Raw genomic sequence first — 24,578 nt, 5'->3', positions numbered from 1 at the left:
CTTGCTCGAGCTAGCAACCTTTGGACTCAAGTAAGCAACCTTGGGCTTCAAGCAAGTGACCTTTGGGCTCAAGCCAGCGACCTTTGGATTCTAGCCAGCGACCATGGGGTCATGTCTATAGTCCCATGCTCAAGCCAACGACCCTGTGCTCAAGCTGGTGAGCCCATGCTCAAGCCAGATGAGCCTATGACCTCAGGGTTTCGAACCTGGGTCCTCTGCATCCCAGTCTGACAGACTATCTACTGCGCTACTGCCTGGTCATGCTGGCGCTTATTTCTTCAGTGAGGTTTTCTATCCCTTTCTCTCTCTCTTCTCCTTCTGGGACCCCAATGAATTTAGTGTTATTACACTTGTTGTCCCAGAGATGCCTTGTGCTATCCTCATTCTTATTAATTTTTTTCTTTTTGATCTTCCAGTTGGGTGATTTCCACTATCTTGTTTTTCTGATTGCTGATTTATTCTTCTTTGTTATCTAAGCTGCTTTTGATTCCCTCTAGTATATTTTTTCATTTCAGTTCTGATAATTTTTTTTTACAGTTTTTATGTCTTTGTTGAAGTTCTCACTGAGTTTATCCACTTGTCTACAAAGTTTGTTAAGCACCTTTTTGACTATTACTTTGAACTATTTATCTAGTAGATAGATAGCTTATCTCTCTCATTTAGTACTTTTTTCAGGGGTTTTATCTTGTTTTTTTACTTGGAACATAATCTTTTGTGTCTTTATTTTGCCTATGTGTTTCTATGTATTAGATAGATTAACTATGTCTCTTGGTCTTGAAAAAGTTGCCGTATTTAAAAGGTGTCCTAATGTGGCAGAGGGCAGAGATGGAGTGCCCTCTCTTCACGAGAGCCTGGTGCTTCAGAGATATTTTCTGTGTGGACTAGCTTGGCCTCCTGTTGTGCTGTGGACACACTGATGGACGAGGCTGGTCCCTTGCCTGGATAGGTGTGGGGCCTGACCAACTCTTAATTCTCTTCCTGTACATACACATGGCGCTGCTGCCCAGGCCAATGCAAAATATAAGCGAGCAAACTTAAAAAACATTGTTAAAACTTAGTTGCCCAACAGGGGTGCACTGGTGTGCAAGCATGCCTTTGGTGTGGCTGGCTGAGAGGCTCAACCTTGACTTGCAGACACACTGTTGTTTTTTTGTGCCAGTTGAGGACGCCCACCAAGTGTGGCTGGGCAGGAGCCACTTTGAAGGGGTGCCAATCTAGGTGGGTCCTCAGGGAAACACCAGGATGGGGCAAGCCATTTAGCAAGTCTTAATGGAGAGTGTCACAAATAGTGTCTGCCAATGTCAGACCTGTTAGGTAGAAGGAGAGTAAAGGAAGGGGGGAAAAATGACACCCACTACCACTTTTGAGCCTGGAGAGAGTTAACAGTGTGTCCCTCCACATGCCCTAAAGTTAGTCAACATATCACTTTTACAAATGACCCAGGGACTTTTCACACTGCTTGCTGCCTCTGTGCTAGAACTTTGAAAGAGCACAATTTTGGTTTCCTACAACCCTTAAGGCCGGTGTGGGCAACAGTTTCTGCCCCCGGGCCATTAGAAAGAAAACTTTTTTCACAGGCTGGATAAAATATTAAAATTAAAAAATGTTAAATACAAAAACGACTCATTTAAGTAAACAAAATTTTATTATGTAATTTGTTTATGAATAAATGTGAGTGAAAAAAATTGTAATATACAATATTATTTTAATAAAACTATATTTTAATAAAAATATAATTACATACTGTATAAGTATCCAAACTATCACAATCAATTGAAACAATATTTAATTAATAGAATAAGCTTGAAGGGGTTATATCGCAAATAAAACAATTATTTCTATTTACAAACAGCCTGGACACGTTTTCAGTTATCAACTGCAGCTGTTGTCTATGCTACAAAGCCACTTCATTCAGCACACTTGACCACAGAAATAACGAATTGTTTGACCTTGGGTGCGCACTGGCAAACTCCACCTAAAAGAATGTGGGTTTCACATCGCTGCTAAATGTCAAACAGTTCATATCGAGTACAGACGAGTACAAAAGTTGTAAATCTTTAATGGAATTAAAAAAAAAAAAGTATCGTGAATCCATTCGACCAATTATTGGAAGTTAACCCTAGATTAGTCACGCGGAATTTTTTTCCACGTATCACTCACTATCTTCTTAAATATCTCGATTTCCAATAATCAAAGATGCTTCTGCTTCTGAGTAGCTGAGATTTTAAAGTAGTGGAGAATATTAAATATTTAATCGCGGGCCGTATAAATTCATTACACAGGCCAGATCCGGCCTGCGGGCCGTATGTTGGCCATGCCCGCCATAGGGTCTCCCACAAATAAGTTCTGCTGGTTTGTTTTCTTTAAAGAATTTATTTATTTTAAAGAGGAGAGAGAGAGAGAGAGAGAGACAAGTGGGGAAGGAGCAGGAAGCCTCAACTCCCATATGTATTTTGACCAGGGAAACCCTGGTTTCAAACCAGCGATCTTGGCATTCCAGGTCAACGCTTTATTCACTGTCAGGCCTCTACTGGTTTTCAAAGCCATATGTAATGGAGGCTCCTTTTCCTGATGCATGTTCCCTGCGATGGGGTCAGACCCCTCCCCTTGCTTTTAAGTGGCGGACCTCTGGTTGTGCGCTCTCTCCGACTTGTGGAGCACTACACAAGAAGGGAGGGGATTAGGGTGGGCCCTCAATCCACTGGGTCTCTACCCCACCTACCCTCTCAGTGTGGCTTTTTCTTTATATCTGTAATTGCAAAAGAGTCTTCAAGTCATTCTCAGAGGTAGTTGTTCTAGTTTTGGTGTCAGTGAGAGGAGGCGAGCTCAGAATCTCCCCATTTTGAACCTGGAGCTAGGAGCCTTTCTCTTTTTTTTTATTTTATTTTATTTTTTATTTTTTTACAGAGGCAGAGATAGACAGGGACAGACAGACAGGAACAGAGAGAGATGAGAAGCATCAATCATCAGTTTCTCGTTGCGCGTTGCGACTTCTTAGTTGTTCATTGATTACTTTCTCACATGTGCCTTGACTGTGGGCCTTCAGCAGACCGAGTAACCCCTTGCTGGAGCCAGCGACCTTGGGTCCAAGCTGGGGAGCTCTTTGCTCAAGCCAGATGAGCCTGCGCGCGACCTCGGAGTCTCGAACCTGGGTACTTCCGCATCCCAGTCCGACGCTCTATCCACTGCGCCTGGTCAGGCAGGAGCCTTTCTCTTGAATACCAATTTAGTTATCTGTGAAGTGTGTGTTCCTTGCAGTTGGTATGTTGTCCTTGCAACAAATGTGTCTCTGGATTGCCGAGTCACTCCTTATTTTCTTTGTTTTTTATTTGAATTATTTGCCCTTTATTGTTTTGTTTTTGTATTTGAAGTCTTCCTCAAATCTCTGATCTTTAGTTGTTCATTTATATCTAATCGGTAGCTCTTTACCTGGATAAGACTTAGTGACTGAATTATGGTGATTATGTGTGTATGGAGATTTTTGGATCTCTAAATACCATCTGAAGGGGTCTGTTTTCTATGGCTATTCAGTTGCTTGAGGGCAAGACACCTCCTTTTTCCTATATAGGGCCTAGATGCATAGCAACTAATACTCTGCCTTGAGTTTGAGGAGAGAGCCTGGAGTGTGGCCATTGCACATCAGATGTATACTTGGGGCTTCTTTTGTTAGCCTTCTAATGTGCTTATATTTGCAGGTATTGAGTTTGTCTGGGGTTCCCAAGCTTTGTCTTCCTTTTCTCTATAAAAATAATTAAAATTTCTCTTCCTGCTTTCTCTTTTTCAAAAATGTGTTGTTGTTGTTTTCAATGTTATCTTTCCCTTTCCCCTTGTCTTTATGGCTTTTTACATTTTAAATTATTTCACTCTCACAGTAGTCTCAGGAGGGACAGGATATAAACATATGTTGTCAGAATACCATTTTTAAGTCTGTTTTATGGATGGGAGTAAATGTTGTGGGATTAAGGCATTGCATTTAGTTTTGGATATATTCATTGGTAAGTTGTGCATTTACCCTTACACACAACATCTGAAGTGAAGACAAGGTTGGCAATTACTGCTCTATAGTATTGTAGAATAGTTGTATATAGCTACCCTGATAACCCATTTATGTATGTCCTTCATGGTAGGTTGCTTATAGTTTGTATTCGGTATATTTGTTGAATTGAAAATATTTACACTGTAGTTAACTGTTTTTCCTAACCGTTTTTCATTCATCTCATTGCTTCTTTTTCACTGAAAATAGGCTCTGAGATATTTTTAACCCAAATGGAAATAAATATATGAAACTGATATAACTCACTTCCATTCATTTCTTTTTTTCTTTTTTCCTTTTTTCCAGTTTGGTAGATTGCTAAACAGTTCTTTCATAGTTTCTTGAACAGTGGAACTTTCATTTTTAAAAAATGCCTGCATCCTATCTCTAAATTAGAGAGGAGAGTGACTGGCGATCAATTCTAGGATATATAGAACACTGGTCTAAATTATTTCCATAGAATCATGCAGTGTGTCAGGTTTAAACATATACTGTATATATATGTGTCAGGTTTAAATATATACTATATATGTATGTGTCAGGTTTAAACATATACTATATATGTATGTGTCAGGTTTAAACATATACTATATATGTATGTATTGGCTGTTTCTGATTTGTGACATTCCTTTATTCTTTTTTTAAATTTAGGTAAATGGACAGTGTGCTGGCCACACAGCTATGCAAGCTGCTAGTCAGAATGGACATGTTGACATTTTGAAGTTACTTTTGAAACAAAATGTGGATGTAGAAGCAGAGGTAATTAAACTAAGCTTGAAAAATATTTTAATTAAAAATGTTCTAGATATGGTTCTTGTATGTCATGAGATGGATTGTTTTCATTCTTGAAATTTATTATTCACCCAAGGTTCTGCTGACTGAAAAAAAATTTGACAAAAGGCAACTTGAAGCATTTCTTGTTTTCCTACGACTCTCAATATTCTTGACAATAGCGCCAACTGCTGTTGGAGGCCCAGTTGGGTTCACCCAAGAGTTATATGGGAAGTTGAGAGAAGGGTATATACATCATTTGGGTCAAGATTTTTCTTTTTTTCATTTTCCTAAGTGCAAGTGGGGAGGCAAGAGACAGACTCCCGCATGCACCCCAATGATGATCCACCCATCAAGCCCCCTATGGGATGATGCTCTACCCGTCTAGCACTGTTGCTCCATTGCTGGGTAACTGATGTATTTTAGTGCCTGAGGCAAGGCCATGGAGCCTTCCTCAGCGCCTGGGGCCAACTTACTCCAACCAAGCCAAGGCTGAGGAGAGGAAGAGAGAGAAGAGAGGGGGGGATAGGGATGGAAAAGCAGATGATTGCTTCTCCTGTACGCCCTGACTGGGAACCGAACCTGGGATATCCACATGCCAGACCGACTTTCTGCCACTGAGCCAACCATCCAGGGTCAAATTTTCTTGATTTGTGACATTCAGAGGCCTTTATTATGTTTTTTTTTTCTCGTAAGGGAACTAGTATATTAGAATTTCTTTAGTCATATTCTTTTTTGACCTTAATGTGTATCTTTGAAGATTTTGCAGAACATGTTTATCACTCTGTGTTTTTTTATACTTAATTTAATTTAGTGTATATTCTTGTTAAAATGAAATATTTTTTACTATCATTGGACTTTCAGTTAAGAACCTCTATGGGTTGTTTGAAGAATGGCTTCCTTTGTTGTAATTATCTATAACCTTATTTCTAAAAAAGTATTAAAATTACATTTCAGTTCAGTGTAAGATTATTTAGTAATAAGTCAAATTCTTATCAAGTTATGCTAGTCAGAATGTTGCAATTTTGTCCAAATGACGCACTCCCCATTTTAATAAGGACTTAGTATCTGAAAGCTTAATTGGTGGACCACTCTCTTTTTACTAATTAATTTTTTTTTTTTTTTTTTTTTTTTTACAGAGACAGAGAGAGAGTCAGAGAGAGGGATAGATAGGGACAGACAGACAGGAACGGAGAGATGAGTTTTTCATTGCGCGTTGTGACACCTTAGTTGTTCATTGATTGCTTTCTCAGATGTGCCTTGACTGTGGGCCTTCAGCAGACCTAGTAACCCCTTGCTTGAGCCAGCAACCTTGGGTCTAAGCTGGTGAGCTTTTGCTCAAACCAGATGAACCCGTGCTTGAGCTGGTGACCTCGGGGTCTCGAATGTGGGTCCTCCGCATCCCAGTCCAACGCTCTATCCACTGTGCCACCACTTGGTCAGGCTAATTAAAAATTTAAAGATACATATTTTAGAAGAGAAGTCTCACATTATTTTTGCTTTACCCCCCTAATTTTATATATACTGCTCACAAAAATTAGGGGATATTTCAAAATGAATATGAAATGATAAAAAAGAACCATTTGATTTTTTTTATTAAACAAGAACATCAGAAAAACAAATGGTAAGTCAAAGTTTGATTATGCAAATGAGATGCAAAACCAACTTTTATTTCATTGATGAAAATGCACTATACAAAAGGCTGAAAGTACTGGAGTATCTGCACGTTCCCTGATTCCCTAATTTTTGTGAGCAGTGTATTTCAAGTTGCTGGACAGATACTAACGAGCCACTATGGGTGTAAATAAATCATCTTTATTATTAGAATTTTCTTTTGCCTAAAAAGACCTTGAATTTTATTAACATATTAGATGTCTATAAACAAACAATATAGTAGTTTATTACTCTCTTTATGAATGAGATGATATATTGATAATTTGATTTTGCTCTTACAGTAGTACTACTGTATTTTCCCATGTATAAGATGCTCTTTTTTTTTTTTTTTTTTTTTTTTTTTTTTATTTTTCCGAAGCTGGAAATGGGGAGAGACAGTCAGACAGACTCCCGCATGCGCCCGACCGGGACCCACCCGGCACGCCCACCAGGGGTGATGCTCTACCCCTCTGGGGCGTCGCTCTGCTGCGACCAGAGCCACTCTAGCACCTGGGGCAGAGGCCAAGGAGCCATCCCCAGCGCCCGGGCCATCTTTGCTCCAATGGAGCCTTGGCTGCGGGAGGGGAAGAGAGAGACAGAGAGGAAAGAGGGGGGCGGGGTGGAGAAGCAAATGGGTGCTTCTCCTATGTGCCCTGGCCGGGAATCGAACCCGGGTTCCCCGCACGCCAGGCCGATGCTCTACTGCTGAGCCAACCGGCCAGGGCCTAAGATGCTCTTATGTATAAGATGCACCTTAATTTTGGGGACTGAAATTTGAAAAAAAATGTATTACATAAAGTTATTGAACTCAAGTTTTATTCATTATAAAATTCATACTACATACAACTCATCACTGTCAAAACTCCCATCCATTAGTTTATCTTCATCTGTGTTTGATGAGGAATCACTATCTTCAACAATAAATGCATAAACAAGTGCGAAAAAGCAAAAAATGCAAGTGAAAAATCTACAACCATTGTATAAGACGCACCCAATTTTTATACCCCAAATTTTTTGGAAAAAAGGTGCGTCTTATACTTGGGGAAATATGGTAAATTTTTTTACCCTTTTTTTTTTTTTTCTTGAGAGAGAGATAGAAATGGAAAGGGAGAGAGATGAGAAGCATCAGCTCTTAATGGCCGCACTTTAGTTGTTTATTGATTGCTTCTTATACATGCTTTGACAGGGAGGCTCAAGCTGAGCCAGTGACCACTTGCTCAAACCAGCGACCTTGGGCTCAAGCCAGTGACTGACCTTGGGCTTCAAGTCACTAACCTTTGGGCTCAAGCCAGCAACTTTGGGATCATGTTGATCCTGTGCTCATGCTGGTGAGCCTGTGCTCAAGCCAACCACCTCAGAGTTTCTAACCTGAGTCCTCAGCATCCCAGGTTGACACTTTTTTCCACTGCACCACCACTAGTCAAGCTATAGTAGTAATTTTTAAGTCACAGCTTTCTTGGTTGTGAATTTAGGAACCCAGTATGTGTTAGAGGGTTTTTGTAAGAAAAACTTAATTCAAATTTAGCATTTTGAAATGGTAGGTAGTTACTTTATTCTGTTTTTGTTTTCATATTTTCTGAGGGAATATCTCATTCTTTATTTGATGAATCCAGAAACTACAATAGCAATAACCACTGAACTATCAAAGCCCTTTCTGATTATAACTAATAAAGCAAGAGGCTGAGAAACCAGATTTATTTTTACCTAAGTTTGAAAAAGTATGCTTTCTGATTCATAATTTAAACATTAAACCTTGCAACATAGAGACTATTCATACATTCGTGTTTCTAAAAGTTTCTTGTTCACATGACAGGCATGCCATTCAGAATAGGGGTGCTGCAGCTGTTGGGTTGAGAAAGAACTTGGGACTGTTTTATAAGAGTAGGTTTCTTTATGCCTTAATTAAACTCAAATACAAAACAAATGACTAATACTATAAACATGGTAAGGTTGAAATTGGAGTGAGGCTCCATACGTGTTTGTAAATAATTCGTCTTTCAGTTTGAAAAGTATGTTTGTTACTAGAACAGATTTTCAGGGTGAAAAGAGTTCCAAAGATGGATGATAGTGGGGGTGCACAATAATATGAATGTGTTTAATATCACTAAACTGCACACTTACATAAAAAAATTATGAAAAAACATCATTGTTACTAAGGCATATTAAAATTCAATTCAACACCCATTTTGGTTCTTAGTAGTTAATAGGCACTGTGGTACATCCTAGGAATCAAGGTTGATTAAGACACAGTTGTAGCCCCAAGAAGCTCTGAGTAGAATAAAAATGACAAAGTTGGAAACAAATAATTATACTATCATGTGATAAGTGAGAAATAATAGAAGGAGGGATAAATTAATTTTGTGAGAGTCATGAGAAATCTCATAGGAGAGGAGTTGCCTGAGCTGAGTTTTAAAGGTTGACTGTCCTCAATCCATTGAGGTGATAATTAAATACTGAAGTCTGTGACAGCTTATGAACATATGGGTCAAATAAGTTGATAAGTTAGAATTTTATAGGTGAGGGAAACAAGGCATCAGATAAGTCTGGAATGGTCCAGAGAAACAGACTTTAAAAGAGGTTTGTTCTAGAATGGAGAGCCGAGAAATAAACCTATGGTCAATTAATATTTGACAAAGGAGGCAACAATATACAGTTGGGTGAAGAAAGTCTATTAAATAAATGATGGTGTTGGGAAAACTGGACAGATATATGCAAATGAAACTAAGCCATCTTTTTAGGGTATATACAGGAGTAAATGTAAGATGCAAAACCATAAAACTCCCAGAAGGAAACATAAACAGTAAAATCTCTGATATTTCTCTTAGCAGTATTTTTTCTGATAGATCTTCTTGGCCAAGGGAAACAGAAGAAAAATAAACAAATGGGACTACATCAAACTAAAAAGTTTTTGCACAACAAAGTAAATCATTAGCAAAACAAAAAGACAACCCACTGAATGGGGGAACATATTCACATTTCATAAGGTGTTAATATCCAAAATCTTTAAAGAACTCATATAACTCCATCCCTCCCCCCAAAAATCCAGTTAAATAACTACAGAGTACCCAAATAGACACTTCTTCAAAGAGAACATATATTTAGGCCAATAGATGTAGGAAAAGCTACCCGATGTCACTAATCATCAGAGAAATGCAAATGAAAACCACAGTGAAATAGCACCTCACACCTGTCAGAATGGCTATTATCAATCAACAAACAAGTGTTAGGATCTGGAGAAAAGGGAAACCCTTATGCACTGTTGGTAGAAATGTAGATTTGTGCAGGCACTGTGGAAAACAGTACGAAGGATCTTCAGAAAAATAAAAAATGAAGCTGCCTATGTTCCCAGTGATTCCACCTGTGGATATATATCTGAAGAAACCCCAAATACTAATTTGAATAGATATGTGCACCCCTATGTTTACTGCAGCATTATTTAAAATAGCCAAGCTGTGGAAGCAACCCAAGTGCCCATCAACAGACCAATAGGTAAAAAAGTGGCAGTACCTATATATAATGGAATATTACTCTGCCCTAAAAAGGAGTGGAATTTTATTATTTGTAATACTATGGGTAGGCCTAGACGGTATTATGCTAGGTGAAATAGGCCAGTCAGAGAAAGAAAAATACCATATGATTTCTCTTATATGTGGAATCTAAAGAACAAAATAAACAAAATAGAAACAGACTCATATAGAATACAGAGGGGGAAGGGATGTTGGAGGATTGAATAAAAAAGGTGAAGGGTTTGAGAAGTACAGGTTGATAGTTACAGAATAGTCATGGGGATGTAAAGTACAGTACAAGAAATATGATCAATATGGTACTGGGGGGTGGGGGTGGTACCAGAAATATCAGGTGGAACACTTTGTAAAATACATAGTTGTCTAATTAACTACTGTGCTATACACCCGAACTAATAAAAATAATGACTGTAAATGCTAGTTGAAAATAGAATTTTAAATAAAGGTTTGTTCTTTATATAGTAGAGTTTTATTAAAGACTTTTTAAATATAAATTTTGTGTTTTATAGAAAGAATTCTGTTTTTTGTGAAGAGTAGATGAGGTAAGAATAAAGGCAGGGTAAATTATGATAATAGGTCCGGTGAGTGTGAATGAAGGCCTGAATGAATTAGTGAAAGGATTGGAGAAGAGGCAATAGATATGAGCATTACTTGAGTGAAAACCATAGAATTGGGTGCTTGCATATAGGGACTCAGGGAAAGGAAGTAGTGAGCATGACCTAATGATACTGATTTTGTTAACCTTATGGTCTATGGTTCTACCAGTTAAAATAGGAAAGACTGGAATGACCAGGTTCTGGAGGGTGGAAAGGAAAGAGATGGGGGTAACAGGGTGGAAAGAGCCAGGATCAGTTTTAGATTGAATTTGAAGCCCCTTCACCAATCCCTTTAGGTAACCTCTGGAGGTCAGCTATAATGTTGTTCAAGATCTCATTTGGTGCCAGTATCAGAGACAGATGAAGAGCTGTGAGCTTTAGGTATATTTGGAATCCTTAAGATGAATTCAGAAGACAGCCACAAAATCTGTAAGTTAAGGTATAACTGGGGTTTTCTAAATTAGAAGAAAAACCTGGAAATAAATTTAGTTGTTTTCTAGTATGTGTGTGTATTTTTCAAATACCTTACATTTTTATTTGTATTCCCTTGTATATATACATTAGGGTTTTAAATTCTTTAGTTTTTTTTTTTTTTAATATAAATTATTGATGGGACTTGCATAGATGTTTCAGTAGCAGTTTTCTAACAACCATAAATAACTGGTATACTTCAGAAATAGTTCCTGTTTTTATTCAGTGAGAGTTAGTGGATTGATTTTCTCTTTTTTAATGGAAGGAGTACCACTAGATAGACTCAACAATTGTAACAGAAAATCCACATTGGAGGTTAGTAAGTTCTTAATCTAAGATTCTGAAATTTGGAAATACATTACTAGAAAAGTTAGTGATACACATACATAAAAAGGATATATATATATTTTTTTGTAAAAAGCATTTTTTCCCCTGGGATGTTTGAATACAGTGCTGCTTGGAGGCACAAGTGTTGAATACTAAATCTTTCATGTGGTGTTTGCCAGTTCTTGATGATCAAAGTAGACATGTAACAAAACCCCCTAACCTGGTTTAGTTGGTATACTAGTGAGGTAGAAGTACTCCTGAGTCATGATTTGCTACTTTTAAAAAAATGGTTGTCAAATCTTTTTGGACTAAAAACTATTTTGAATTTAGCAACGATGTTGAATGAACTGTTCCTTTGTTTTAAATATATTTAATTGCAACAGTACTCATCTGTATTAGCGGTTGCCGGTTCGATCCCTGGTCAAGGCACAGACAGGAGCATATTAATGTTCCTGTGTCTCTCATTTTTCCTTCCCTCTTCTCTTGCTAAAATCAATCAATAAAAATGTTTTAAAAAGTACTTCAAATAATCCCAAATAATGAGTTTTCAACCTACTTGGAAAAATTAGAGTCGACCAGGGGCTGGGACCATAGGTTGGGAACCACTGTTGTAGAGCTTGCTTACTTCTGGGTGTTAAAATTTGAGATGTAGTATGTCAGGCATTTCTTTTTCTTCCTTTTTAAAAAGTTCTTACATTTGAAAAAAATGTAAGCAATTGGGTCTTTCTCTATCTCTCATCTCCTCAGAAATATGCCTATTATTGAAGATGAGGCATACCTACCTACTGAATTCCTCTGAAATAGTTTTGGAATTTAGGATGTTTGGAATTATGCTGGTTTGTATTTCGCTTTTATCTTTTCAAGTGGTATTTAATAATTTTCTTTTCTTCTTGAATATATAAAAATGTATGCTCACCCAGCAGAGATAACTAGTGTTAACATGTTGATATAATTCTCTCCTTAAAGCTAATTGAGATCACACTGTTTGGCATCTTTTCTTCTTTATTAAATCATCCAATTAATGTTAGTGTAATTTTTATGTCCTTAAAAAGTCTTTGAAAATATTTAAATGGAAAGAAAGTTTATATAGTTGTATTATTATATATCAGCATTTTCTTAATATTGGCTTACTTTCTTAATTACGGCTGATAAATTAGGAGTAATGAAGAATAGAACTAGCTTCTGGTTTTTTTTTAAGCTAGAGACACAGAGAGGGACAGATAGGGAGAGACTGAAGGAAGGGAGAGAGATGAGAAGCATCATTTCTTCGTTGCAGCTCCTTAGTTGTTCATTGATTGCTCTCACATATGTGCCTTGACCGGGGGCTCCAGCAGAATGGGTGACTTCTTGCTCAAGCCAGCGATCTTGGGCTTCAAGCTGGAGAGCCCACGCTCAAGCCAGCAACCTCAGGGTTTCAAACCTGGATCCTCTGTATCCCAGTTCGATGCTCTATCAACTGCACAACTGCCTGGTCAGACTAGAACAAATACTTCTGATATAACTATTGGTTCAATATATGTCTGATACAATATACATAGGTGGGCAAAAGTAGGTTTACAGTTGTGACTGCAAAAAACAGTTTATTATTATTTATGAATTATTTTATTTGTATTATGACAGTTGATTCAGGATTCATCATTTATTTTTGAAGTTAATCACTATTCAAGTGAATTTCTATTTATTATGTTGGCTCCATTCTGTGTTTTTTTTTTCTCATATCAGTTTGATTCTTGATAGATTATTTTAGCTTTAAGATTTCTTTTTGTTGCCCTGGCTGGGTTGCTCAGTGGATAGAGTGTCACCTCATTGCACTGAGACTGCGTGTTTGATCCCTGGTCAGGAAACATAGGAGAAGCAACCAGTGACTACACAACTAAATGGAACAACTAAGTGGAACAACAGGTTGATATGTCTCCCCCTCTTTCTCTCCCCGTCTCCCCCTCTCCCTCTCCCCGTCTCCCCCTCTCCCTCTCCCTTCCTCTCCCTCTCCCTCTCTCCCTTTCCCTTTTTTACTCTCCCTTTTCTTCCCCTCACTCTTTTTCTCTCCTTTTCTCCCTCCCCTCTTTCCTCTCTCACTCCCCTCTTTCCTCTCTCCCTCCCCTTTCCCCCTCCCCCTCTCCTTTCCTCTCCCCCTCTCTTTCCTTCTTCTCCCTCTCTCCTTCTCCCTTTTTTACTCTCTCTCTCTCTCTCTCTCTCTCTCTCTCTTTCACAGCAATGGAAAAAATTTTAAAAAGATTCATTTTTCTTTTCTAAAATATTCACTAATTTAGATTTTTAATGCTGATGTTTAGGACAAAGATGGAGATCGAGCCGTTCACCATGCAGCTTTTGGAGATGAAGGTGCTGTTATAGAAGTACTACATCGAGGCAGTGCTGATTTGAATGCTCGCAACAAACGCCGACAGACACCACTTCATATTGCTGTCAATAAAGGTCATCTGCAAGTTGTGAAGACTTTATTGGATTTTGGCTGTCATCCTAGTCTTCAGGTAAAAATCTTTGAAGACATATATTCTGTAGGTATTGCTAAGATCCTATTAAAGGGAAGTACTAGCTTCAATGGTAAGCATTCCTTTGTTAAAATACTCTTTTTTTTTAAGTGAGAGGTGAGGAGGCAGAGATAGACTCCTGCATGCTTCCCGACTGGGATCCACCCGGCAAGCCCACTAGGGGTTGATGCTCTGTGCAACTGGGGCCCTTGCTTCATTGCAACCAGAACCATTTTTTAGTGCCTGAGGTGGAGACCATGGAGCCATCCTCAGCGACTGGGGCCAGCTCGCTTTAATTGGGCTATGGTTGCAGGTGGGGAGGAGAAGAGAGAGAGAGAGAGAAGCAAGAGGAGGAGGGGTGGAGAAGCAAGCAGTTGGGCGCTTCTCCTGTGTGTCCTGGCTGGGAATTGAACCCAGGACACTCACACGCTGGGCCAACAGGCCAGGGCTAAGAGAGAGAGGGAGAAAGGTGGGGTGGGGAGGAGTAGGAAGCATCAACTCATAGTTATTTCTCGTATGTGCCTTGACTGGGTAAGCCCCAGATTTTGAACCAGTAACCTCAGAATTCCAGGTCTATGCTTTATCCACTGTGCCACCACAGGTTAGGGTCACTTAAGAAATGATTATTTCCACCCTAAGTTTTAGCAACTGGATAAATTAAATTGGATTGGTAACAGAGAAGCAATGAGAAGAACAGGAGTAATAGCACTGAGGATTTGAGAAGAATTAAAAGAATCAGAGATTCTGTTCAACTAGATGGTTATTATAGACTAATATTTCCAAGGTATAACCATTTTAGAATTGACAGCTTCTAAGTGGATGGCAGGATGAGAAGATGGGGAAGACATTGAGGGGTGTTATCTGTGTGAAACTATGCCTGCTGGGTTTTTTTTGTTGTTATTTTGTGGTCTGTCTGAAATGGGAGGAAAAGTTATTGGTTGACAGTGAATAGGGAGTGGTCAGTAATTAAGGGTAATTAAGGGTAAAGGTAATTAAGAAGAGTGATGAAGCTTGGAATAGGTACTGTGGGGAACAAAAGGCTGGACAGATCAGGGCCTGTAGAAACTTACTGATGGTGTCTTGACCATCTCAACTGGGAGACTATGAATTTTTAGTGCCATGGGAGGATGGAAGGTGGATTGTTGGACTTTGTGTTAGGAATTTCTTATGTAGGTTGATCAATATCTGTTGGGCTTGGCAAACTTTTTCTGTGAAAGGCCAGGTAACGTTTTTGGCTTTTATAGTGATGTCTATTATGGTTATCCAGTGTGGCCATTATAGCATGAAAGTAGCCATAGAGAATACATAAATGAATGTGTGTGGCTGTGTAACTTCAACTATATACAAAAATAAGGGGTGAGCTGGATTTGGTAACTGTGGTATATACCATAGTTAGGTTATATATGACTTTACTGAAAATAGTATTTCTGAAACTGAGATGAATGAAGTCTAAATTACCCATTTACACAGATGACTGATAATAACAACTTACTGCTAAACCAGTTGATTAATGAAGAAAGTAATCAGCTTGAAAAAAAGATAGGCTGAGACTGCCTTTTTTTTTTTTACATTTGTTTTCACTTTGAATTAACATGTCTCTTTCTTGCCCTTTGAAAACGTTGAGAGTAACGATTCTCAACCGTCACTGCACAATACATTCAGCTGGGGAACTCTGAAAAACTGATGCCAGGGTCCTACCTGCAGAGATTCTGAGTTGGTCTGAAGATCAGCCTGGTATCAGGATTTTAAGAGCTCCCAGCAGATTTTATAGTGCAGCCTGACTTTTAATTTATTGCTGCTTGTGCCCTGAGACTGGTATAGGTTTGGTGTGGAGTTTTGAGTACAACAGTTAATGGTAGAAATATAGTGTAGCAGGACATTTTCTTGTATTTATTATTTTTTTTTGGTGAGGATTTATATACTGTGAGCAAGCCATTTTAAAGTAAAGAATTTTTTGGGGCCACTTTTTCACCTCATTTATTTTTATTTACTTTTTATAATTTTGTTACTTATTTAATTAAACTTTTTACAACAAATGACTATTTTACAAAATAATTATTTACTATTTTGTTATTTATTTTGAGGGTATTTAATTTCTTTAATTCCACTTTTCTTTTACTTTGGAAAGCTACAGCATGTTCACTGTGTTTACCAGCTAGACTGAGTAGAAGTTTGTTTATTATAATGCTGTTTCTTGCCTGCATTTATTTAATTTAACACAAATTGTTTTATCGATAGTTGTATATAGCTTCTGTTTTTATTTGTTTAGTAGTTCATTATAAGTATTAATAATTACATGTGATTATTGATTGAAAAAGAACTAATGAAAATCATTTTAAACTTAAAATAAAAAGGATTCTGAAGGTGATACCCCTCTTCATGATGCAATAAGTAAAAAACGTGATGACATCCTGGCAGTTCTTCTGGAAGCTGGAGCAGATGTTACTATTACAAACAATAATGGATTTAATGCTCTACACCATGCTGCACTAAGGGGAAATCCCAGGTAAAGATGCCACCTTTCCCCATTTTTATGCAATTTAAAAATATTTTTCTGTTACTTGTTCTCTTTTTCTGAAACTGATAAGAAAATAACTTTGGCTTGTTTTAGTACTCTAAATCTTTTTTTTTCTTCTTTTCTAAGTGAGAGGAGAAGAGATAGAGAGACAGACTCCCGCATGCACTCCAACCGGGATCCCCCTGGCAACCCTTATCTGGGGCAGATGCTCTGCCCGTCTGGGGCCATGTTTGCAACCAAGCTATTTTTAGTGCCTTAGGTGGTGGCTCCATGGAGCCATGCTCAGTGCCTGGGGCCAATACACTCAAACCAATTGTGCCATGGCTGCAGGAGGAAAAAAGAGAGAGAGAAAGAAGGAGGAAGGGGAGGGGTGGAGAAGCAGATGGTCGCTTCTCCTGTGTGCCCTGACTGGGAATCGAACCTGGGACATTCACATGCTGGGCTGACGCTCTACCACTAAACCAACCAGACAGGGCCTTAAAGCACTTTAATGTCTGTGGAAATTATGTCTTCATTAAATACATTAATTATTTTATTTATTTATTTATATTTTACGTGAGAGGAGGGAAGATAATGAGGCAGACTCCTGCATGTGCCCTGACTGGGATCTACCCGGCCACTCCCATGTTGGTCCAGTGGTCAAACCAGCCAAGCTATCATCAGTGACTGAGGCTGACACTTGGACCAACTCAGCTACCTCAGAGTTGACACTCAAACAGAGTGAGCAGATTGAGCCACTGGCTGCAGGAAGGAAAGGGAGGCAGAAGGAGGAGAGGGAAGGAAAGAGAAGCAGATGGTTGCTTCTCTTGTGTGCCCTGACTAGGAATTGGACTCAGATGTCCATACAGTAGGCTGACTATCCACAGAACCAACTGGCCAGGGCCAAATAGATTAATTTTATATGATGATTTTTGGGGGGTTATTTAACTAATTTAAATATTATGAAGTGGCTATTTAAATATACTATATGGATATAAAGTATCAGGAATACTCACTTATATTGTAAAGCTTTAATTAGAATGCAATACATTTTGAGATTTATATATCTTTAAGACCACTTTCGTGGTATCCTCCCCATATTAGTACCATTTGCATCGTACTTTTTAAAGGTTGTGGCTAAATAACTATTAAGTTACCTAATTCCTTATTAATAATATAATTAGTTATATAAACTTACAGTATAGGTGTCTTGCAACCATAGTTAATTATAGGTGCTCTACTGGAAAAAAGTGTTTCCTGGTTAAAGTTTGAGAAAGACTTTTGGAAAGTCACAGAATTTATAAAACACTGACAAAGTCCCGCACTGGCCAGTTGACTCAGTGGTAGAGCGTCAGCCTGGCATGCAGAGGTCCTGGGTTTGATTCCCAGCCAGGGCACACAGGAGAGGCGCCCATCTGCCTCTCCACCCCTCCCCCTCTCCTTCCTCTCTGTCTCTCTCTTCCCCTCCTGCAGCAAGGCTCCATTGGAGCAAAGATGGCCCAGGCGCTGGGGATGGCTCCTTGGCCTCTGCCCCAGGCACTAGAGTGGCTCTGGTCGTGGCAGAGCGACGCCCCTGGTGGGGCAGAGCATCGCCCCCTGGTGGGCGTGCTGGGTGGATCCGGGTCAGGCGCATGCGGGAGTCTGTCTCTCCCTGTTTCCAGCTTCAGAAAAATACAAAAAAAACAAAAACAAAAACAAAAAAACCCTGACAAAGTCCCACAGAAAAAGAAAATGTTTAAGTTTGCTTCAAATTAAAACTTTTGCCCTGGCCGGTTGGCTCAGCGGTAGAGCGTCGGCCTGGCGTGCAGGGGACCCAGGTTCGATTCCCGGCCAGAGCACATAGGAGAAGCGCCCATTTGCTTCTCCACCCCCGCCCCCTCCTTCCTCTCTGTCTCTCTCTTCCCCTCCCGCAGCCAAGGCTCCATTGGAGCAAAGATGGCCCGGGAGCTGGGGATGGCTCCTTGGCCTCTGCCCCAGGCGCTAGAGTGGCTCTGGTCGCGGCAAAGCGACGCCCGAGAGGGGCAGAGCATCGCCCCCTGGTGGGCAGAGCTTCGCCCCTGGTGGGCGTGCCGGGTGGATCCTGGTCGGGCGCATGCGGGAGTCTGTCTGACTGTCTCTCCCCGTTTCCAGCTTCAGAAAAATACAAAAAAACAAAACAAAACAAAAAAACTTTTGATGGATGAAGTTTTGGGGACAACTAAGAAGCATTTTAGAAAATCAGATGCATCAGATATCTTTTGTTTATAATTGAATAAAGCCTACATATATCTTTTTAATTAATTTTATTTAACTTAAAAAATTACAGTTTACATTCAGTATTATTTTTTATTAGCTTAAGGTGTACAGCATAGTGGTTAGACGGTCATATACTTTGCAAAGTGTTCTCCCTGATATTTTCCGGTACCCAACTGACCCCATACATAGTTATTACAGTATTACTGACTATACTTCCTATGCTGTACTTTACGTCCCTGTGACTCTTTTGTAACTACCAATTTGTACTTCTGAATTCCTTCTTTCACCCAGTCCCATAACCCTTCTCTCCTCTGGCAACCATCAGTTTGTTCTTTGTGTCTATGAGTCTGTGTCTGTTTTGTTTGTTTATATTGTTTTTTAGATTCTACATAGAAGTGAAATTATGTGGCATTTGACTGAGCTATTTTACTTAGCATAATATCCTCTAGCTTCATCCAGGTTATCTCAAATAAGCATACATGTTTGACTGAGGAATTGTTCACTTTGAAGTTTATTTTGATAATTTAATCTATTCTGAATTACTTTTTTAATTAAGATATAATTGACATATAACATTATGTTAGTTTCAGGTGTACAACATAATGATTAAATATATGTATATATTATTAAATGATCACCACAATAAGTCTAGTTAACATCCATCACATCACATAGTTACATTTTTTTTTCTTGTGATAACTTTTAAGATTTCTCTTAGTCATTTTCAGATACTGTATACACAACAGTCTTACAAATACAGTCACCATGAATTCTTATTGGTAGGTTCCATACTGCATTTTTATATCATGGTTTCTTCTAATTTTTTGCTATTTTTATTTTTTTTTAAACTTTTTTAGGGACACCTTAGAGGATGAGCACAGAGAACAAAAAAATTTTATTGGTATTACTTGTTGGTACCCGTAACAGTGGGTATATACCATAATGTAGGATGAAATAAATGAGTATATTTTAGATTATATCTTGACTTATTTTTTCCAAATTATAAATATTCTAACACTTCATTCTTTGGTGTTGTGAAGGAGACAGAATAGTATTATATGTTCCCTGTCTTTCAAATAGAAGATGATGATGATGGTATCACTTACCAAATGCCAAGCCTTTTACTAAGTGGTTTACTTGCATTATCTTGTTTAATTCTTTGAACAGCCTTTTTAGGCAGGTGTTAATATCCTCATTTTATAGAGGAAAAATAGAAGGTTTATAAAGAGATGAGTTTGCTTATTTAGGATCATGCAGACTGACCAGGTGGTGGTGCAATGGATAGGGCATTGACCTGGAATGCTGAGAAACCAGGTTCAAAACCTTGAGGTCGCCAGCTTGAGCTCAAGATCACCAGCTTGAGTGAAGGGTCCCTGGCTTGAGCCTGAAGGTCTCTGGCTTGAAGCCCAAGGTCGCTTAAAGCAAGGGATCACTGGCTGGGCTGGGGTCCCCCAGTCAAGGCATGTATGAGAAGCAATCAATGAACAACTAAAGTGCTGCAACTACAAAGTGATGCTTCTTATCTCTCTCCCTTCCTGTTACTGTCTCTGTCTCTCTTTGTCTCTCTCTCACTTAAAAAAAAAGTTCACACAACTACGGAGCAGCTGGAACTTGAGCAAGGTCTGTCTGACTTGGGACTTGTAGTTCTTAACCAATTTATGTTATTTTTCTATATTATGGGCTATATGTGAGGCAAACATGAAACATACGGGCAGTGAATCATTTAACCAAGAATGTGTTAATACGTCAGTCTCCCTGCTAACTCTTTGATTAGGATTAACTTTCACTACTCTGTCACTAATTCTGAACTTTCAGTTCTAACATTTCATTTATTCTACAGGTCTTTCCAATCCATTCCATTCCTTCTATTTCCATTCTTGCTGACCTAATTAATTAAAGTATTGACCACTTTTACATAGACTGTTACAGTACCTTTCTAATTTTTCTCTGATTTCAGTTTTATCTCTGACAACTTTCATATAACTACCATATTATCATTCTAAAAACATAGATCTAATGGTTCTCTTCTCCTGTTCCCAATCTTTAGTCGTTTTCTGTTGTACATAGAATAAAATCTATACACTTGATTGGCATTCAAACCCATTTCCAGTGTATCCTGAGTCTTTCTAACTTTATCATCTCCCACAAGATAAAAGCCCTCTGTCCACCTTGCCCTTCAGCTACATTACACTGTGCTCCTTCCCTAGATAGTCTGTTTTCTTCCTTGATTTACTTAAGCATTTTTTTCCATCAGGATGCCTGTATCCTATTAATTTATTATTTATTTTTAAATTATTTATTGTTTTTAGAGGGTGAGACAAAGACAGACAGAGACAGATATATCAATTTCTTGTTCCACTTATTTGTGCATTCATTGGTTGATATTTGTATGTGCCCCGACCAGGATCCAAACTGCAGCCTTGTTGCATTGGGATGACGCTCTAACCAACAAAGCTACCTGGCCAGGGCCCGTATCCCCTTCCTTTATCTTAACCATCTTTCTTCCAGAATTCCTAAATCTCATTATTTAAACTGTTTTCTGTTTGCCCTATACTTCCTTGTTCTGTGTTCTTATTTTACTACACTTATAATTGGCTTTGTGTTCTCCCTTAGTATGTGCATTTTTATGATCCTTTTAGTAAAAGTGTTGGATGCTTATATTTGTATGTTCCCCACAGAGCCTTGACTGTAGTAGGGATTCAGTAAATGTCACTCTTAATTTCACAATTAGGACAGTGTTAGATATCATCACTATGATCAATTGCAGAATAAATTCTGTAGAGAAACTGTTGGAGTTTAAACAGAGCAATTCAGACTAGAATAGGAAAAAGATTTTATTGAGGGAAGTTAGGTTAGATACTAAATCATAAAGTTTAAGATAAACTAAAAATTGGAGAGTTTAGGAAATGAGTAACTTAAATATTTTGAATTGTTTCACTTTATTGCAAATAGACATAGTATATTGAATAATGTTAATCCTATATATGGAGGAGAAAATATACTACTACCTGTATTCCTTCAATTCTTGATAATCCCCATTAACATTTATAACAGTGACACCTCCAACCTGGTAATTGGTGTCAGGTGACATTTTAAAAAAGGAGAAATATCCACTTTCATTTTACAGCAAAGTGAGGCTTCATTAAAAGCTATGCAACCTCTTTATTCTTGTTTCCTTAAGGCATTTTATGTAGTAGTTGTGACTGTAGATTGCAAGAAAAAGAGTATGATTTTAATTGGACACTGAAGAGTGTCAGAAAATGACACAACATATATCAGTTGTAATAGCAAGTTGTTTTTTTTTTTCTTATCAAATTTCTTAAAATTCACTTTTCTTTCCTGTTCTGATGTAATAAGTGATGTAATTACAATGATGTAATAAGACAGAAGGAACCATTTTTGGTGTATTCAGAATTAAAAAAAAAAAAAAAGCTTTTGGCCCTAACACTTATTTGAGAAAAGCAGTTATAGTACATTATTATTTCCAGGACCTGATTACAACATTTTAAAATAAAATATTAAGTATGATTAACAAGTGTACTAGCATATTCTTTTTTTCTTAGAAGTATTTTATAATTAACATAATGACTGTATTACCTTGAATTATAACATTTTAATTTGTTATTTGTGACTTTTGTTTTGTATTGCAGTTATACCTGTTTAGTATACTTGGCTTACCTGTTAGACGTCATTTATAGTCAATTTTAATTAAAAGTGATGGCACTTCAGTTAGTATAATTCTTAGCTATTTTTTTTTGGTTAAAATGTATATATTTTTTATGCAGTAAATTTGTTATTGTGAGTATAATTTAGTACCAGCACAAATATTTCCTTATAATTGTTGCAATTTTTTATGGTTTATAATGTAGAAAAGTTTCCAAAATTTGTATGTGCATGTGTACACATATGGAATTTAATTCTATACCCGTGATGGTGAACCTTTTTATAAAAACCGCCCACTTTTGCAGTGCTGGTCAACCTGGTCTCTCCCACCCACTAGTGGGCGTTCCAGCTTTCATGGTGGGTGGTAGCAGAGTAACCAAACGGTGCTGCGATTGGTCCACCATGAAAACTGGACCGCCCACGAGTAGGCGGGAGAGATCAGGTTGACTAGCACTGCAAAAGTGGGCAGTTTTTATAAAAAGTTTTGCCATCACGGTTCTATACCCTAATTTTTTTTTTTTAGTTAATAATTTTCAATAATAAATCAGTAATACAGTCAATAACACAATGACAGTAGAATGAATAATTATTGGCTTTTCTAAAAGAAAATTAATTTCCTGGTCATCAAAAATATGTCTAAATGTTCACTGTTTTGAAGAATATATTTTGAAATCTAGATTTCAAAAATGCAGAACATTAGAGATTCTAGATTTCAAACCTGATCTGGTGTTCCTTTATAATATGACAATAACGGAAATAAAGACATTAAGAGAAAAAGTTATAAAGCATTTCTTTTCTTTCAGAATTATGGGAGAGAATATGTTTTCTGTGAGACACTAAGTACTTTGGTCATGCTTTGTAAAGTTTGAAGCAGTTTAGAATTCAGTTAATAGTTTTTTTATTTTAAGAGATCTTAACTTAGGACAATGCTTTCCATTCTGATATTTGATACGTATAGAATTACTCTCCCTAGAGTTTAGCCATATTTTATTTTTATATACACGTGAAATGTCTAATTTAAATGAAGAACAGAAAGCATTTCTATTGAAAGTCAAAACTAAATTTTTTTGGATTGGTGCCCTTAATCAATACTAAATCCCCATACATCATCCCCATACATCATCCCCATACGTCAAGGTTGCAGGTTTAATTACTTAGGTACTTTCTGTGAGAATTTTGTATATTTAGCTGCATTTAAGTTTTTAGACATGAAAATAAATTAGCAGGATTTGCTGCAGAGCTGGTAAAGAACAAGTGCTATCACTTGCGTTTTGGAGTCACTCATAATATTATAAACTCACTTTATGTAATGTTATTTATAAATTTTTCTCTAATATAAATTGGTTGCGAAAGTAACAGTAAAATGTTAGGTTAGTACCAAGGTACCTTCACAGGCATTTCTTATTTACTTATATGTTTATAACCACAAAGACATGTACTAAATCTTACGGAATATGTGAGCAACTCATATTTTCTCTGTATAATGTTATGATACTTTTTCTTAACTGTTTAAATTCTGAGACTGTAAATGAAACTGTTGAATATAGAAATATTTGATAATCTGTACGAAGTCTTGGTGTTTAACAGTTTTCTTATAAACTCTAAACATACCGAGTGCTATATGTAAAATGAAGCTGAGCCCTGGTGGAGTTGCTCGGTTGGTTAGAACATCATCCCCATACGTCAAGGTTGCAGGTTTAATCCCTGGTCAGGGCACATACAAGATTCTACCAATGAATACATAAATAAGTGAAATAACAAGTTGATGTCTCTCTCTCTTTCTCTTTTTGTCTCCCTCCCTTTCCCCTCCCCCCCCTCTCAAATATCAATTTAAAAAATGTAGCTGAGAGACTGTCAAATAAATTATGGTATACTTATAGTATGTCCATTTTCTCTCATATGTGTCCATACATCTACTCTCAAATGCTATGTGCCTTGTAATACATAAATATATTTAATGTGACTGACAGGTGTACTTAATCTGAGCAAGATGGCCTATTAACCTGAAGGGTGTAATAAGATTCATTTGCATATACCTTCCTTTGCTCATATTATTTTAGGGGATAATCTTCACTTTGAAATAGAGGAGTTGAGGATTGTCTGAACACCTAGCTTTTTTTGTTTTGTTTTTGACAGAGATAGAAACAGAAAGAGGGACAGATAGAGACAGACAGGAAGGGAGAGAGATGAGAAGCATCAGTTCTTTGTTGAGAGAAGGGAGAGAGATGAGCAGCATCTTAGTTGTTCATTGATTGCTTTCTCATATGTGCCTTGATTGGGGCTACAGCAGAGCGAGTGACCCCTTGCTCAAGCCAGCGA

The 24,578-nt window shown here is 37.8% G+C and overlaps 1 protein-coding gene across 1 annotated transcript in view; it reads left to right on the top strand.

Moving 5' to 3' along the window:
• MIB1 (MIB E3 ubiquitin protein ligase 1) overlaps positions 1–24,578 on the top strand; it is a 163,606-nt gene that overhangs the window by 91,776 nt on the left and 47,252 nt on the right. Inside the window, exons 10-12 of the mRNA XM_066247525.1 lie at positions 4,685–4,792; positions 13,667–13,864; positions 16,219–16,370. Of these exons, the coding sequence (XP_066103622.1) occupies positions 4,685–4,792; positions 13,667–13,864; positions 16,219–16,370 (458 nt within the window). The remainder of the gene's footprint in view (positions 1–4,684; positions 4,793–13,666; positions 13,865–16,218; positions 16,371–24,578) is intronic.

Source organism: Saccopteryx bilineata, chromosome 11 (genome assembly GCF_036850765.1).
Source record: "Saccopteryx bilineata isolate mSacBil1 chromosome 11, mSacBil1_pri_phased_curated, whole genome shotgun sequence".
In the NCBI taxonomy this organism is placed as follows: Eukaryota; Metazoa; Chordata; class Mammalia; order Chiroptera; family Emballonuridae; genus Saccopteryx; species Saccopteryx bilineata.
This window is presented reverse-complemented; position numbering and strand designations above follow the sequence as displayed.